Below are 14,439 nucleotides of genomic sequence, written 5' to 3' on the forward strand. Positions count from 1 at the left end.
GTTGGTCACCCTACAAGTACCTCCCTATTTGTTTGTGAGAAGTTGACGTCCCAGCAGGAGAAGATGCTATGGTCTCTCTGAGAAAAGCTGTGGGTGACATAAGTAATGTCTTGCTTATCGTAACTGGTAAAGGTTTAAGAGAATGCCTGTTTTCGCTTATTGTCTCTTCAGATTGTTCTCTGACGTCGGTATCCACCCTCCCCTTTAATTTCCAGGCCAGCAACTTCTTGCGAGCATTCCGCACCATCCCAGAAGCCTCTGCCCTCGGTTTGATCCTGGCGGACTCGGACGAGGCCACGGGGAAGGTGAACCTGGGCCGCCTGATTCAGAGCTGGTGCAGATTCATCTTGACACAGCTCCACCAGGAAACACAGGAGCAGGAGGGGCCCCAGGCCTACCGCGGCGTCGGAGGCAGGTGAGATTGAGGGCGAGGCTAAGGGGTGGTCCATGGGCTGTCTGCACACTTCTCACCCATTCTTTGAACAGCGTCCTCCAACCGATGTGTTCGGGTTAGCTGCAGTCTGTTTGATGATGCGCACTCTTTAATGACTTTGCCAATGTGAGCACAGCTTAAAAATAGCGGGTGGTAGGGGTGAGCCCCACCCCCCATTTGAGCCGCAATTGCCAGTAAGGCTGAATCGATGTTTATTAAAGTTGAATTACAGTTTACCAAATAATTAAATCGTAGTTCATCCCAAAGTTAAATAATCAAACGTTGAATCCTTATTTATCTTCTTATAAATCCGACCTTGTCATAATGGATTTGATTTCCATAATAAACGAATCAAATGTGTATTGCAACTGTTCGGGGTTTCGACTTTTTATGACGAGTATTTTCCAAATGCCCGATGAATTTCAGCAGTGTATGACTCTTCGTCAGGGGCAAACTAAAACAAGAGATAATATAAACTGGGCAATGCACTTCAGCTGGATACCCAGTATATCGCATATTGATGCTTCTAAATGTGCCACACCATCTTAACTGTGACCATTACAATAAATCAGGGTTTTGTAAAGTGCACTACTCACCCGTTAGGCTCTCAGGGCGCTGAGGGGAGGGTGAGCGCAACTCCTTTGGGGTCATTCGAAGAGCCAGGTCTTAAGGTCTTTCCTGAAACGGTGTCTACACGAAACAAATAACTCAGTTCATTTAGTGCCACACCCACAGTGTATTGTGCTATAAATGAAAAAAGCCTCTAAAATTAAATAACACTATAAAACTCAGGTAATGAGTGCACCGAAGAAATGACTAGTGTCCTGTGCGCTTACTCCCTTAGACATTGTGATTGTGACACAGAAAGTTATCAATGACGATATGCCCGCAACCAATACCAAAATGATGAAAAAACAATAAAACCACCTCTGGTTAATAATCTATGTAACACCGTGACTCCCTGTGCCCGTTATAATGGTGCTCAAAACTTCCTGTTTTAAATGTTTTCGGAGCAAGACCTCTGACCTCCCGGTCAGGGAAACTGCTCTCCCCTCGCACAGCGGTCGTTGTGCTGCTGACCCCAGCACCACTCTGGTTCCAGGTAGGTGGTCGAGGCCCTCCTCCACCCGCAGGCTTCTGTCTGTGCCTCATCTCTGGTGGTCCAGTGGGAGACCTTGCTCTTATGCTGGTCCGCTCGGCCAGCCTTTCTGTGGTTTTCGGCCTGGTCTTTCTGCCTTTTGTCTGCCTTGTCTTTCTGCCTTTGTCTATCTATGCCCTTTTTTGTGCCTCGTTTGTGCAGTTTCTGCCTTCTTTGTGCCTATTTGTTCTTTGTGCCTTCCTGTCTATTTGGTCTGTTTTGTGCCTCTTTGTTTGTTATATTTGTGTCTTTTTGTCCATTTGTCCTGTTGTGCCTTTTTTCACTCTTCTTCCCTGTTTGCATTTTTTTGCCCCTTTGACGCTGCTGCCCCTGTGCCCCTCCCTTGCCTCCCAGCTTCGCTCCCTCCCCTGACCCCACTTAATGGCAGCCATGCCGAAAGCAAGCCAGTCTGCGCCCGAACGCGACCAGCGCCAGGGACCCTGTTACTCTGATCACCCACTGCTACGACTCAGCAACCCTCCTTGCACTCCACCCAGGAAGAAACCACTGCCAGCTGTCGACGCCTGACACCACCCGTTGCCAATTCTCCTGCTGACACTGCCGCTGCACCTTCACCCACCTCCGGACCCCCACTGCTAACTCCAACCCACCGGACGCCAGCAAGCCCAAACCCCTGAGCTGCATCCTCCTCAAAGTATGCTACCTACACACACACACACATTAGAAATCTGGGACCTCCTCAACACCCTATCGCCCGACATCGCCTTTCTCACAAAGACCTGGACCAACACTAGCTCCGCACCCGACATCACAGATGGGTACAAGATCCAGAGGACGGACCGCCCTAACCACCCTGGAGGTGGACTTCACAAAAACTCCCTCCGACTCAACAGCCAGCACTAACGACGACTCCTCCCGCATGGAACACCTCCATTTCCAGATCCATATCAACCCCAGAACAACTCTATGTGGAACCCTTGCCTACAGACCTCCCGGACCCTTCATCACGTTCACCACAACCATCGCAGACCTCATTGTGCCCCACACCCTTGCCTCCACAGACTACGCACTGCTCTGAGACCTGAATTTCCTCCTCCACAACCTTAACGACCCCCAACTCCACCGCCCTCCTGGACAACCTCACCAACTTCAGAATGAAGCACATCGTCACCATCCCCACCCACAAGGCAGGACACACCCTCGACCCCATTTTTGCAGTAGGAAGCAACATTCACTTTAGCCACACCATGCAACCCCTCTGGACGGACCACCACTGCGTCCACTTCTCCTTTTCGAAACCAACCGCACACAAGCGTACACCACGCCCCCATGCAGGAACTGGAGCAAGATCACCGAAGAGCACCTCACTTCTCCTTCAATTACACTCCTCCACCTACCTCGACCTGCGCCAACTCTGCAGCCAGCAAACTCCACAGATGGATCACCGACTTCTCAAACACACGCCCCCTTCCAGGACTCAGAAACCCAACGCACCACGAAAGCTACCGGGTTCACCACGGACCTCCGAGAATCCAAATGCATGTGCAGACGACTCAAAAGCATGGAGGAACAGCAAAACCTTGTAAGCATGTACCACCTACAAGAACGCCATGACATAACACCACCAACTCATTAGGTCCACAAAAAGGAACTTCATCCAGGACAGAATCCTCTCCAACACTAGCAACTCTAAGGGACTCTTAAGCATGAAAATAAATAAGTAGGTAAAATAGGTAGGTAAAAGGTAGGGACCAATGGGTCCCTTCCCTGGGTGGGTACACCCTCTAATATGCTACCCTCCAGTGGGAGGGGGGCATGAGCCTATCCCTGGTTGGCTGAGTACCCCAATCTGCAAGATGGCGGGGGCTCAGAGTTGTGCTTCACCTCACCTCCATCACCTGAGGGGTGGAGTTGGCAGAGGTGGGCACACCTCTCTTCCTCACTTGTTTTTCCCCTGGTTCTCCCAACCAAAGTGGGGGTCAGAACCCAGTGGGACCAGTTGCTGAAAGCAGTAAGTGGCCTGGGGAAGCTCACAAAGGCGGCAAGCCTTTGAAGCTTCCCCTTCATGAACCCTGCCCATCATGGGGAGTAGGCTTGTCACCTCGTCCCAGGATGTGCATTGTTTCAGGCCCCAGAGAACAGCAGGCTCTCGACCCAGGGGTCCAGAAACATGTCCAGTGGTGGCAGCTGAAAGCAACTACTCAACCTGGATACTAGTGGTGGGTTAGTTTTCAGGGGCAACTCTAAGATGCCCTCTGTGTGCATTTGTCATTAAATTCCACACTGCACATTAAACTCAAACTGATGCCAGAGAGGTTTGAGACCAAACTCTCAGTTTTCAGTGTCGCCATTATGGGCTCTGGAGTTCGTAATGACAAACTCCTAGCTCCATATACTCTTAATGGCAGCACTGCACTTACAATGTCTAAGAATGTACCTAGACACTGTAGGGGTACAGGGCTCATACACCTGTACCCTCACCACTGGTATAGTGCACCCAGCTAGAGGGGTGACAGATCTATGCCAGGGCAGTGGGTTGCAGGCATATCACACAGAGGTGTGCCATGTCGACTCTTCACTTTGTTCTGCACCTAAACATGCAGCCTGCAAAAGGCAGTGAGAGTGTAATGGTACAGGACCTCTAAAGGTGGCACACTAAGTGCTGCAGCCCTTAGAGCTCTTCTCTGGTCACAGTGACCTGGCTGCCTGTGGTACCATTTACCAGGGGCTGACCTGTGGCCAGAGATGCCAATTGGATTTAGGTTTCAATGTAGTGTATGGGAAAGAACATAGGCCCTGGGTACCCAATTAGCAGGAGCCCAGAGCACTCTCAATCAAAGTACATCAGCGATTCAGCTAAAAGTGGGGGAAAACATGCAGAAAGAGGGCACTTTCTCCGAATATATGCATGCAAGATATACACTGTGTGGTGATGATAGTAGAAAAAAACGTTGGAAAATAAAAGCTAAACTCCAGCTTAAACAAAAAAACGTATTTCTGAGATGTGTGCTAAGTGGGTGCATCTCAGCGTGTCGCAGCACTGGTAGCAACACCCCTAGCACTGGCTATTTTTAAACCTTCACTTGTGTTCCGAGGACCGAGAACTCTCCAAGACTGCATGCCAGACAATGATAGAAGTTCTATTAAAATGTATGCTACATAAAATTGAAGTGCATTTCTCCAGATTCATCATTTCTGACTGCTTATGGTATTCCATCTGCATGCCTGATTTTAAACCTTACCTTTGTATGTCTTTCAGTTCCTTCGGAGCTTCGGGAGACTCTGTGATTGGTCAGTTGTTTGGGTGCGAGGTGGAGAACTGCAGTATGTGCCGCTGTGGCAAGGAGACAGTGCGGGTGTCCTCCAACTTACTGTTTACCCTGTACTACCCTGAGAACGGCGGCAGCGGTATGTACCACCTCCAAGAAGCATAAACCTTAGTGTGAATCTTAGCTCTTTGACCTCCTATGCCAAAGGCTTGTCTAGAACTGTCCTATGGCCTCCCTACCTGTTCTGTCCTTCTGTTCTATGCCCTTTCCTGCTGGCATCTCCTTTTCCTATGATCTGCCCTTCTATCTTATATCGACTCTCTGTCCTCTGAGTTCCGTTGCACCTACTTCGGGTCTCTTCTGACCTCTCCTGATCCCTTCTGACCTGCTTGCTCATGCCTACTGACACCTTTGTTCCACCCCGTTGCTCCTGCCCACTCACCCCTACCCTCTGACTCCTCTCTATTGCTTCTGCCACATCTTTTGCATTGGTCACATGCCTCCCCCTCCCATTCCTTTTATCCTTTGGCAGCATGCATATCACAGCACACTGTAATACACAACAAGGAACCTGCATACAAACAAGAACAAGAGTAGAAGTATGCAGACAGAACAAGGAACACTCTGTTACTATATAGATCTGTATTAGACTAACCTAGATGGAGGAGCTAAAGAAGCAAGAAAGCAAATGAGAACTCAAGTAACAATGAAAGTGCAGGTGACATAAGAGAATCTTGCTTTAAATATGAAAAATATACCAGTCTTGAAATAAACCTTGTATGTTCAAAAGGAAAAAGTACTGACTATAAGAATGTGGAAACAAAGGCTTCTAACCTGCTTCTTAGAGTATGGAATGCAACGGACATGTCTAGATATCAGAAGTTATTCATAAATCAGGGGTTTTGCAATGGGGAAATAAGGCATCACAAAAATGGGGAATTTCTACAATGCCATGATTTAAATACACCAAAACATTTGTAAAGATGTGGAGGGACTCTGTGTAGCAGGCTTGATTTAGAAAAGTCACCAGATGAACATGTAGTAAGTTCCTGATAATCCTAAGCAAAACCTCATAGATTTTACTACGTGTAATGAGAGATAATGCAGGTTTATTGATGTGAGCTTGTAAGAGACTGATTGATATTTGATTAGTTTTAGCGGTACTGAATAAATGTTGCAAGACTGGGAAAGTGCGACATCCTCAAAATGTTAAATTGTAAGTTCGTAGCATGTGATACTGTAGATACACATGCTTTGCATACTCCTGCCATCTAGTGTTGGGCTCGAACGTTTGCAAGTTGTTTTTCTTCTAAGAAGTATTTTGAGTCACGAGGTATAGTGACTTCTCCCTTAGCTGGTAATTCACATGGGCAATGTAGGAAGCTGGCCCTCTAAATAGTCTTACCAAAATGAGGTGCATTATTTCGAGAGTCCAGGTCTCCCTTACTAGTGTACAGGAGCTTGCATTATCTGAAAGAGACACTTTAGTGATTGATTCCTTACCTTAGAATATCCCCAGGCGTCAGACTGGATCCTGAAAACTTTCGTCAGCAGTACGTGTCGATAGGCGTCGTTGTTCGGCTCCGCATGCGTTGTTGGCGTCGTATTCGCTGAGATGACGTCACTGAAGCTACTTGGACGCGCACACGCGCGCTGACGTCAGTTGCTTCTTTTTTCGCGCAAGCAAGCGCAGATCCGGAGAGAGCGGTACCCAGTCACTTGTTGACTAAGTACATTTTTGCTATTATTTGTAAGTACAACTGTACCCCTGGTGCATAGGGATGCCCGGTTTCAAGCTTTGCAAGACCTGCCCGCGCACGATGTCGCAGACGGACCTGCACCGTGAGTGTCTCTTCTGTCTGGGGCGTGACCATGACACAGAGTCGTGTTTCCACTGCCGGGCTATGGCACCGAAAACTTTGCGGGAGCGGTCCTAAAATGGCTGGAGGCCTGGGGGTTTCCCCCACGTCGTTCCAGGCCCGGTCCCATGGGAGGTCGAGGGCCTGGTCGCAGAGCAAGCACCATCATTCGAAGTCTTCGCATTCGGACTCAGGTAAGGCGAAGCACAAAAAGTCAAAGAAGCGTCGCCGCTCTTCGTCCTCCCCTCGCCGGTTGCGGTGACAGCGCAGGATTACCAGTTCAGTAAATCATACTTACCTGGGCCCATAAACATTCATACTTTGAACTAGTAATCCAACTTAACTTCCTGCCTATCAGAGTTTTATTCACCTTAGGATTTATACCTGTACACCATGACTTACCAATAGAATAATAGGTTGAGAATAACATTTACCTTATGAAAAATAAACCACAGACTCTGGAAAGTTTTAAACACTTTATCTATGCAGTATTTTGAGAGTCAAAATCCAGTACAGACTATTCAATAGTTCCTCAAGAACAATAATCAAAGCAAAAATCTATGGAGACTTAATTAAGACTTTAGACATTGGTACCTGAGAAGGGTGAAAAAGGGAAACTGTACAAGGACATACCACACAGATTATATTTACCTAGAATGGTGCGAGGACCAACCCTGGCCACGGGCTGGGCCAAGAGAAAAGGCTCCCGACTAATCAGATGCAGACAGGACAGGTGCAGGACATGACAGGCAACCTCCGCTAAGTGCAACGCCATCGTTACACCCCTCTCTATGGCTACTGTCGGACCCCGACTGGGTGGGTCGATTCTTTTCCCTCAGCAAAACTCCTGATTCTTCTGTCAAAGAGCTAGACTAGCAATCTGCTCTCGATTCTCCTTCAGCATAAGTTGGGTCAGTACACACCCCCTTAATGTTGCACATTCGATGTGTTCCCTACATTTGATTGGTCAGAAAGACAAGGAGAGGTCATCACACCATACCAGTATGAGGTAATTTTCATTCAATGTAATTGATCAATGTTCCTGCCCATAATTTACTTTCCCAAGCTTTTTTATCCCACCCAGCAATATTATTTCAATTCATATACAATCTATAAAGTTCTGTGCTTTCTCTTCCTCTTGCTCCGGTTGACTAGGTAAGTTTCCCACGAACGTCGCAAATAAGATGGGAACTGGCATCAATTCATTGTCAAAGCTGTGAGGGTTTCGAGGTTATCTGTGCATGACCAAATGTTTTTAAAATGGAGTTTGCAATTCCCTTCAGGCCCAAATACGAGCTATCAATGAAGTCAGAGAGACACATTAGAATATAAAAATAAATGAATGCACCGAATACCACTTAATTCTAGTCTAACCCCATTACTCTATTTTAACTATAGTATTAATAGTTAAGCAGAACACACAAGTTTTAGTTCGAGCAGGAGCATGTGCATTAGTATGTAAAGCATGAAGCGCATCTGCAAGAAATTCCCACCAAAAGCAGAGATACGTCACACTACGTAGATGTAGTAGATGCATGCGCAGAAACATTCGCGCGTTTTCGGCGGCCATATTAGGACACTCGGATTACTGTTAGTAAAAGCACATAGTTAAGCTTCCCCTAGATAGTAGAAATGTTGTGTAGTGCGGTTTTAGTAATCACAAAACATGTTGGTTAATAAGTTACATGTTATTTCAAGAGGTTTGATTACGAGCAAGTTTCTGTACGTATGAAACCTTGCTCCATCAATCCCCTCTTTGATGGTATTCTATACCATCACTAATTACGGAACCAGATGCCAACTTTAACTTTCTCCCAATTCAATTTCTTCTATTACTTTAGGATTTCCTCTGTTTTTCTCTTTTGGAAACCCTTCATTTTTTTGTAAATATCCCCCTTTATTTCTTTAAGTTTAATTTCATTATATTTTCTTTTCTTTACTTTCTCATTTACTGCATACCTTTTTCTGTTTCTGCTGCATTTGCACCAAATCATCACTAAAATCAATCGGGCTATTCCCATTATTGGCATCAGTGTTCGACCTACAATACTTTTTCCTACATTAGAAAATCAACTACCTACAGAGGAGCGACCATCAGTTAGTCTCTTCCATGCACTGTCAACCTCCAGTGGTTTTAATTCTTCTTCCAAATAAGTACTATTTCTGACATACCTTCCAATTTCAATACTTTTGTCAGGTATGTAGGTGCAGCAATGTTGCTCCTGCAGCATTCTACAGACTCCGCCCTCTTTTGCCAATAATATGTCAAGGCGATACAAAAAGGGATGATGGAGCGTTTGAGCTAATCAAACACTCACCCCCAGTCAACTGATCTGGGTTTAATCCATCACCATTCTTTAGCTCACTCCGACACCCCAGTTCAGACATGGCCATATGCAAATCAGTCTGACCCTGTGCCTCATGGAAACATTCCAGCCCGAACTGCCAAGCCATGTCTTCCCTGGACCGGAAACAAGCATCCTGGGACCGGTTTCGGGTTCATAACCCTCATCAGCCAGGCTATCTTGAATCCAGTGGCAAAGTGAGCAAGTGACTCACGTCTGAGCATACCCTGCCAACTTAGGGCGAACAAAGCGATACAAAAGGGGATGATGGACGGAGCGTTTGAGCTAATCAAACGCTCACCCCCAGTCAACTGATCTGGGTTTAATCCATCACCATTCTTTAGCACACTCCGCCACCCCAGTTCAGACATGGCCATATGCAAATCAGTCAGACCCTGTGCCTCATAGGAACAGTCCAGCCCGAACTGCCAAGCCATGTCTACCCTGGACTGGAAACAAGCATCCTGGGTCCGGTCCAGGGAAGACATGACACTTCCATTGTTTCTACATAGTGTACTAACAGGTTAGCAAATACATTTAAATCTGTCTATTTCTAATTTTATTATGTTGTAATTCTATCTCATCTGGTGCTTCTAAATCTACTCTGTCTTGTTTAAGGTTAGCTACCTTTCCATGTGTACTAGTGTCATTCTGTTTATTAGCAGCCATTAAGTAAGGTATTGCTATTGTCAGTCCTAGCCATGCTATGAGCACTATCAGTATACTACATATGCATATTCTACAACATGTCTTTATACAAAAAATGTTCGAGTTTCCAGTAACTCTACTATCACCCTTTTCTGACTAAGGAGACTTAGTCCCTCTTTGTAACTTTTACACAGATTATAAACGGTGAAATTTTCAAGTTGGTCTCACTTTGTCAATTTGATCAGCAATCAATTCCTCATCACTGATTTCCAGATTCTCAAAATCCTCGAGAATTACAGAGGTCCATTCAGGACCTTTGAATGTATTATTCAGGCTTTTCAAGCGTGGACTTCTCCTTTTTGGTTTTTCTGTGGATGGTCCAGACTGACTTGTAATTTCATCTACTTGGTCTGGTTCTTCATTTATTGTCTTAAGGCGATATTTCAATCTTTTTAGGCCAGGCATCACCTTTTCTGAGTCTCTTAGCTGGCACTGTGCTTTCAGATTCTTTAGATATTCTTTTGTTTTCATTGAGTTGTGGCACAATTTGGTTATTTTCCTCTCTATCCGACCTTGTCCACGGCTTGTTACCATTGTCGTTTCTGCCTGAATGGGTTCTTCTATACTAGTCTGGCCCTGTTCAGGAGTTTGTTGGATTTGGCTTTGACTTTGTTCGCCTCCTTCCTGAACACGTTTTTCTATACCTGTCTGGTCCTGCTCAGGTCTTGTAATTTCTTGATTGTCTTCTGCCTAAACTTGTTCTCTAGTGCCTATCTGTCCTTCCTCAAACTCAGGAGTGTTGTTTCTATTTTCATTTGTCTGATTATATTGTTCATTCCTTATCTGGTCCTCCTCAGATTTTATAATTGCTTTTGTGCCTGTGATCTGAGTGTGTTCTTCTATTCCTGTCTCACCCTCACTATCACTCTATCTAAATATGTTTGGCTTCATGTTCTTACTGTTACTTCAGGTATGTTAACTATTGGAATAGATTCATCCTGACTGATGCTCAGTCATTCTTCATCAGCTACCTCAGGATCTATCACTTGCTATCCTTAAGCTGCACAACCTTCAGCCTCTACTCCGTCAGGTTCTGTCACTCTTTTGGTGTGGCTTGCATGAATCCAGTTTGGAATTCCTTTGCACTTCACAGCTGTGGTGGTAACCAATATTACTTGATGTGGTTTTCCCCACCTAGGTGCTAGGCTTGACTCTCGGGTGTGATCTTTTATCACTACCCAATCTCCTGGATTCAGATCATGAGCTGGAGTCGAATGTCTGGCCACAATGTCTTCTCCAACCTGGTGAGAGATAGAATGCACTTGGTCAGCCAACTCTTTGCAGTACTCCAATACCAAATCATCAGATATATTTAACAGCTTGTGTCCTGGCACACATGCTAGCCTCATTGCCCTTTCCATGAGTATCTCATGTGGACTCAAGCCTGTTTTTTTGTCTGGTATGCTTCTGAATCCCATCAGGACAAGAGGTAAAGCATCAGGCCATTCCCATCGGGCAGATTCACACATCTTTCCCAATCTTGATTTGATTGTGCCATTCAGCTGTTCTACCACTCGAGAAGCCTCTGGGCGGTATGCACAGTGCAGCTTTTGCTCAATTTGGAATGCTTCACAAATTAATCAAATTATTTCATTAATAAAATGAGACCCTCGTTCTGATTTAATTATTACTGGAAAACTGAACCTAGGAATGAGCTCTCGTAAAAGGAATTTGGCCACTGTTAGACTGTCATTCCTCCTGGTCGGGTAAGCTTCTACCCCTTTGGAAAATAGGCAAACAATGACAAGGACATATTTTAATCCTCGACAATCAGATAACTGAATGAAATTGAGTTGGAGTCTTATGAATTGACCTTCTGCCTTTCCAATTTTCCCAGGGCAAACTACAGTTTTCCTACCAGGGTTCATTTGTTGACACATTAAGCATGTCTGGCAAAGAATCTCTACTACATTCCTGAACCTTGGGTTAAACCAATCCTGTCTAAACAGTCTTATCATTGCATCTCTGCTCGGAGTTGTCCATGTGATACATCCTGGCCATAGGTGCAGTCAGGTAACACTGGTCTTCCATCTAGGTAAACTATTACACCATCACCAGTTTGTCTCTGACAACATATTTTCTCCCATTCTTTCTTTTCTTTGGGTTCTGCTTCATTTTGTAGATCTTTCACTACTTCCCATGTACCTACACCCCCTAGCAGCATAAGGTGGCAGCTGATTCCACATCCATCGATGTTCTTGTTTACTGCCATTTTATATTTGGCACCATGTTGGGCCACCTGGTCAGCATAACGATTACCAGCTGTCACTTTGTCATTTCCAGATTGGCGAGCAGCACACTTCACCACAGCCACTTCTTTTGGCAATTGTATTGCTTCAAGTAACTCTTTTACAAAATGTCCATTTTTATTAGGAGTTCCTGAAGAAGTCATGAACTCCCTTTGCATCCACAGCTGGCCGAAGTCATGCACAACCCTGTAACCATACTGACTATCAGTGTGAATGGTTACTTTACAATTTTTCCCAGTTTTGCACGCTTTTATTAAAGCAATCTATTCGGCTACTTGTGCAGACTTGACTCCTGGTAAATAGGATGCTTCGACTATACCAGACAATGTACATACAGCATACGCTGCACTTAATCCTCCTTTCTCATGACGCATGCATGAGCCATCTAGAAATAGTTAATGTTTGGGATCTTTTAGAGGTTTTTCCTGTATGTCTGGGCGTGGTTTAGTACTGTATTCAGTGAGGTCGATACAATCATATTCGATTTCCTCCCTTACTTTTTCAAAATGTGAATTAGGTAACAGGGTTGCCGGATTTAGAATAGTACATCTGACTATTGTTACGTTTTCTGCACCTATTATAACTCTTTCATACTTAGTCAGCCGACTGGGAGTAAGGTATTGTGTGCGAGTTTGCATCAGCAAAATCACAAATGCATATGTGGGACATACACGGTTACAGGGTGTCCCATTACAATGGATTCACTTTGTTCAAGACTCATGCAAGTTGCAGCTACAGACTTTAGGCACCCTGGTAATGCTGATGCCACTGGTTCCAAAGTGGCAGAGAAATATGCCACAGGACGTCACATTGGGCCATGTGTCTGTGTTAGGACTGAGAGAGCACAATTGTCTCTTGCGTCACAAAACAGTGAAGATTCCTTTGAATAATCAGGCATTCCTAATGCTGGAGCCTCGCATAGACTGTTGCATAGTTTCAGGAAAGCTGTTATGCTTTCATCATCCCATTCGACTGGATCTTTAGCTCGTTTCTTTGTCATGTGGATCAATGGTTTTGCCAGACCTGCAAATCCCACAATCCACTGCCTGCAATATCCTACAACTCCGAGAAACATTTTGATTTCTTTCTGAGTTTGAGGTAATTTCTTGTTTTTAATTATTTTGATTCTTTCTGAAGTCACTCTTCTGACCCCTCTCTCTATCTGGTGTTCCAGATACTTGACTGATGTGGTGCAAAATTGCAACTTTTCAGGTGACACTTTGTCCTCCTTCAGCCAAATGATTCTGTAACGCAATTGTATCAACAATGCAGTCACTTTGAGTTTTAGACGCAATCAGTAAATAGTCTATGTACTGCACCAAAACAGACTGTTTGGGCAGAACCAAAGATTCAAGAAATTTTTTTCAAAATCTGGTTAAAGATCGATGGGCTTTCCGTGTACCCCTGAGGAACACGATTCCAAACGTAAACATGCTCGTCAAATTTGAATGAAAATAAAAACTTACTGTCTGGATGCAATGGGATGGAGAAAAAGGCATGGCATAAATCTACAGTGAACCATCCTGCATTCCATGGTATCTGATACAGAATCACTGCTGGATTCGGTACTACTGGGTAACATGGGACAACAATTGTATTTATTTTATGCAGGTCTTGAACTCCCCTATATTGTCCGCTTGTTTTCTTTATGCCAATTATAGGTGAATTACATGGACTGCTCATTATTTCTTTTAGAATACCTTGTTCAAATAATCGCTCGATTTCTGCTGCAACTCTAGCTTTTATTTCTGGACTCGTTTTGTACTGACAAATATTTGGGAAGACTGCACCTTCCCTCACTGTCACTTTTACTGAATCAACATTTGCCAGTAATCCTACTTCTTTCCCGGTAAAATCCCACACATCAGGATTTACAGTAGTTTGAAGTTCCTCTGGTAAATCTTTTAGTCATCTTTTTAATTACAGCCTCCTGTTTAGCTAAATAATTTTGTACACCATCTTCATCAGGAGTCTGAATTTCAACTCCATTCGGTGTGCAAAAAATGGTGCAATTCATTTTACACAGGAAATCCCTTCCTAGCAAATTTACAGGACTAGAGTCACACACAACAAATTTGTGCATCTCTTTAAAATTACCAATACACACCTCAATTGGTTCTGTGATAGGGGTCCTAATTTGTTTATTGGAAACGCCCACTACTTGGATCCCTTCTCCAGAGAGGGGTAGGTTTGGGATGTCTGCTGTTTTCACAGTAGAACAGGTAGCACCAGTGTCCAACAAGGTGATGTCATTTCCCTCAACTTTGCCATCTATGTAAGGACCTGACTGATCTACCGGTAAGGATGCATCAAGTACGCATTCCTTTCCCCCCCCCCAAGCACCGTCAGTATGACTCATTTAAAAAAAATGTGTCTCGCAAAAGAAACTGTGGTGTTACTGTATTTTTCTTGCCACTTCCCTCCCGAAATCCGGTATCCACACTGTATTTGGATTGACTCTCAAAACTGGCATAGGG

At 44.7% G+C, this 14,439-nt stretch overlaps 1 protein-coding gene across 3 annotated transcripts in view; it reads left to right on the plus strand.

Annotated features, from left to right (window-relative positions):
- The window catches only part of PAN2 (poly(A) specific ribonuclease subunit PAN2), a 1,642,407-nt gene that overhangs the window by 1,082,666 nt on the left and 545,302 nt on the right, over positions 1-14,439 (plus strand). For all 3 annotated transcript variants that reach the window (XM_078686370.1, XM_078686378.1, XM_078686384.1), the window contains 2 exons: positions 216-415; positions 4,792-4,940. In XM_078686370.1, the coding sequence (XP_078542496.1) occupies positions 216-415; positions 4,792-4,940 (349 nt within the window). The remainder of the gene's footprint in view (positions 1-215; positions 416-4,791; positions 4,941-14,439) is intronic.

The sequence above is a fragment of the Lissotriton helveticus genome, chromosome 1_1 (assembly GCF_964261635.1).
Source record: "Lissotriton helveticus chromosome 1_1, aLisHel1.1, whole genome shotgun sequence".
Taxonomy (NCBI): domain Eukaryota; kingdom Metazoa; phylum Chordata; class Amphibia; order Caudata; family Salamandridae; genus Lissotriton; species Lissotriton helveticus.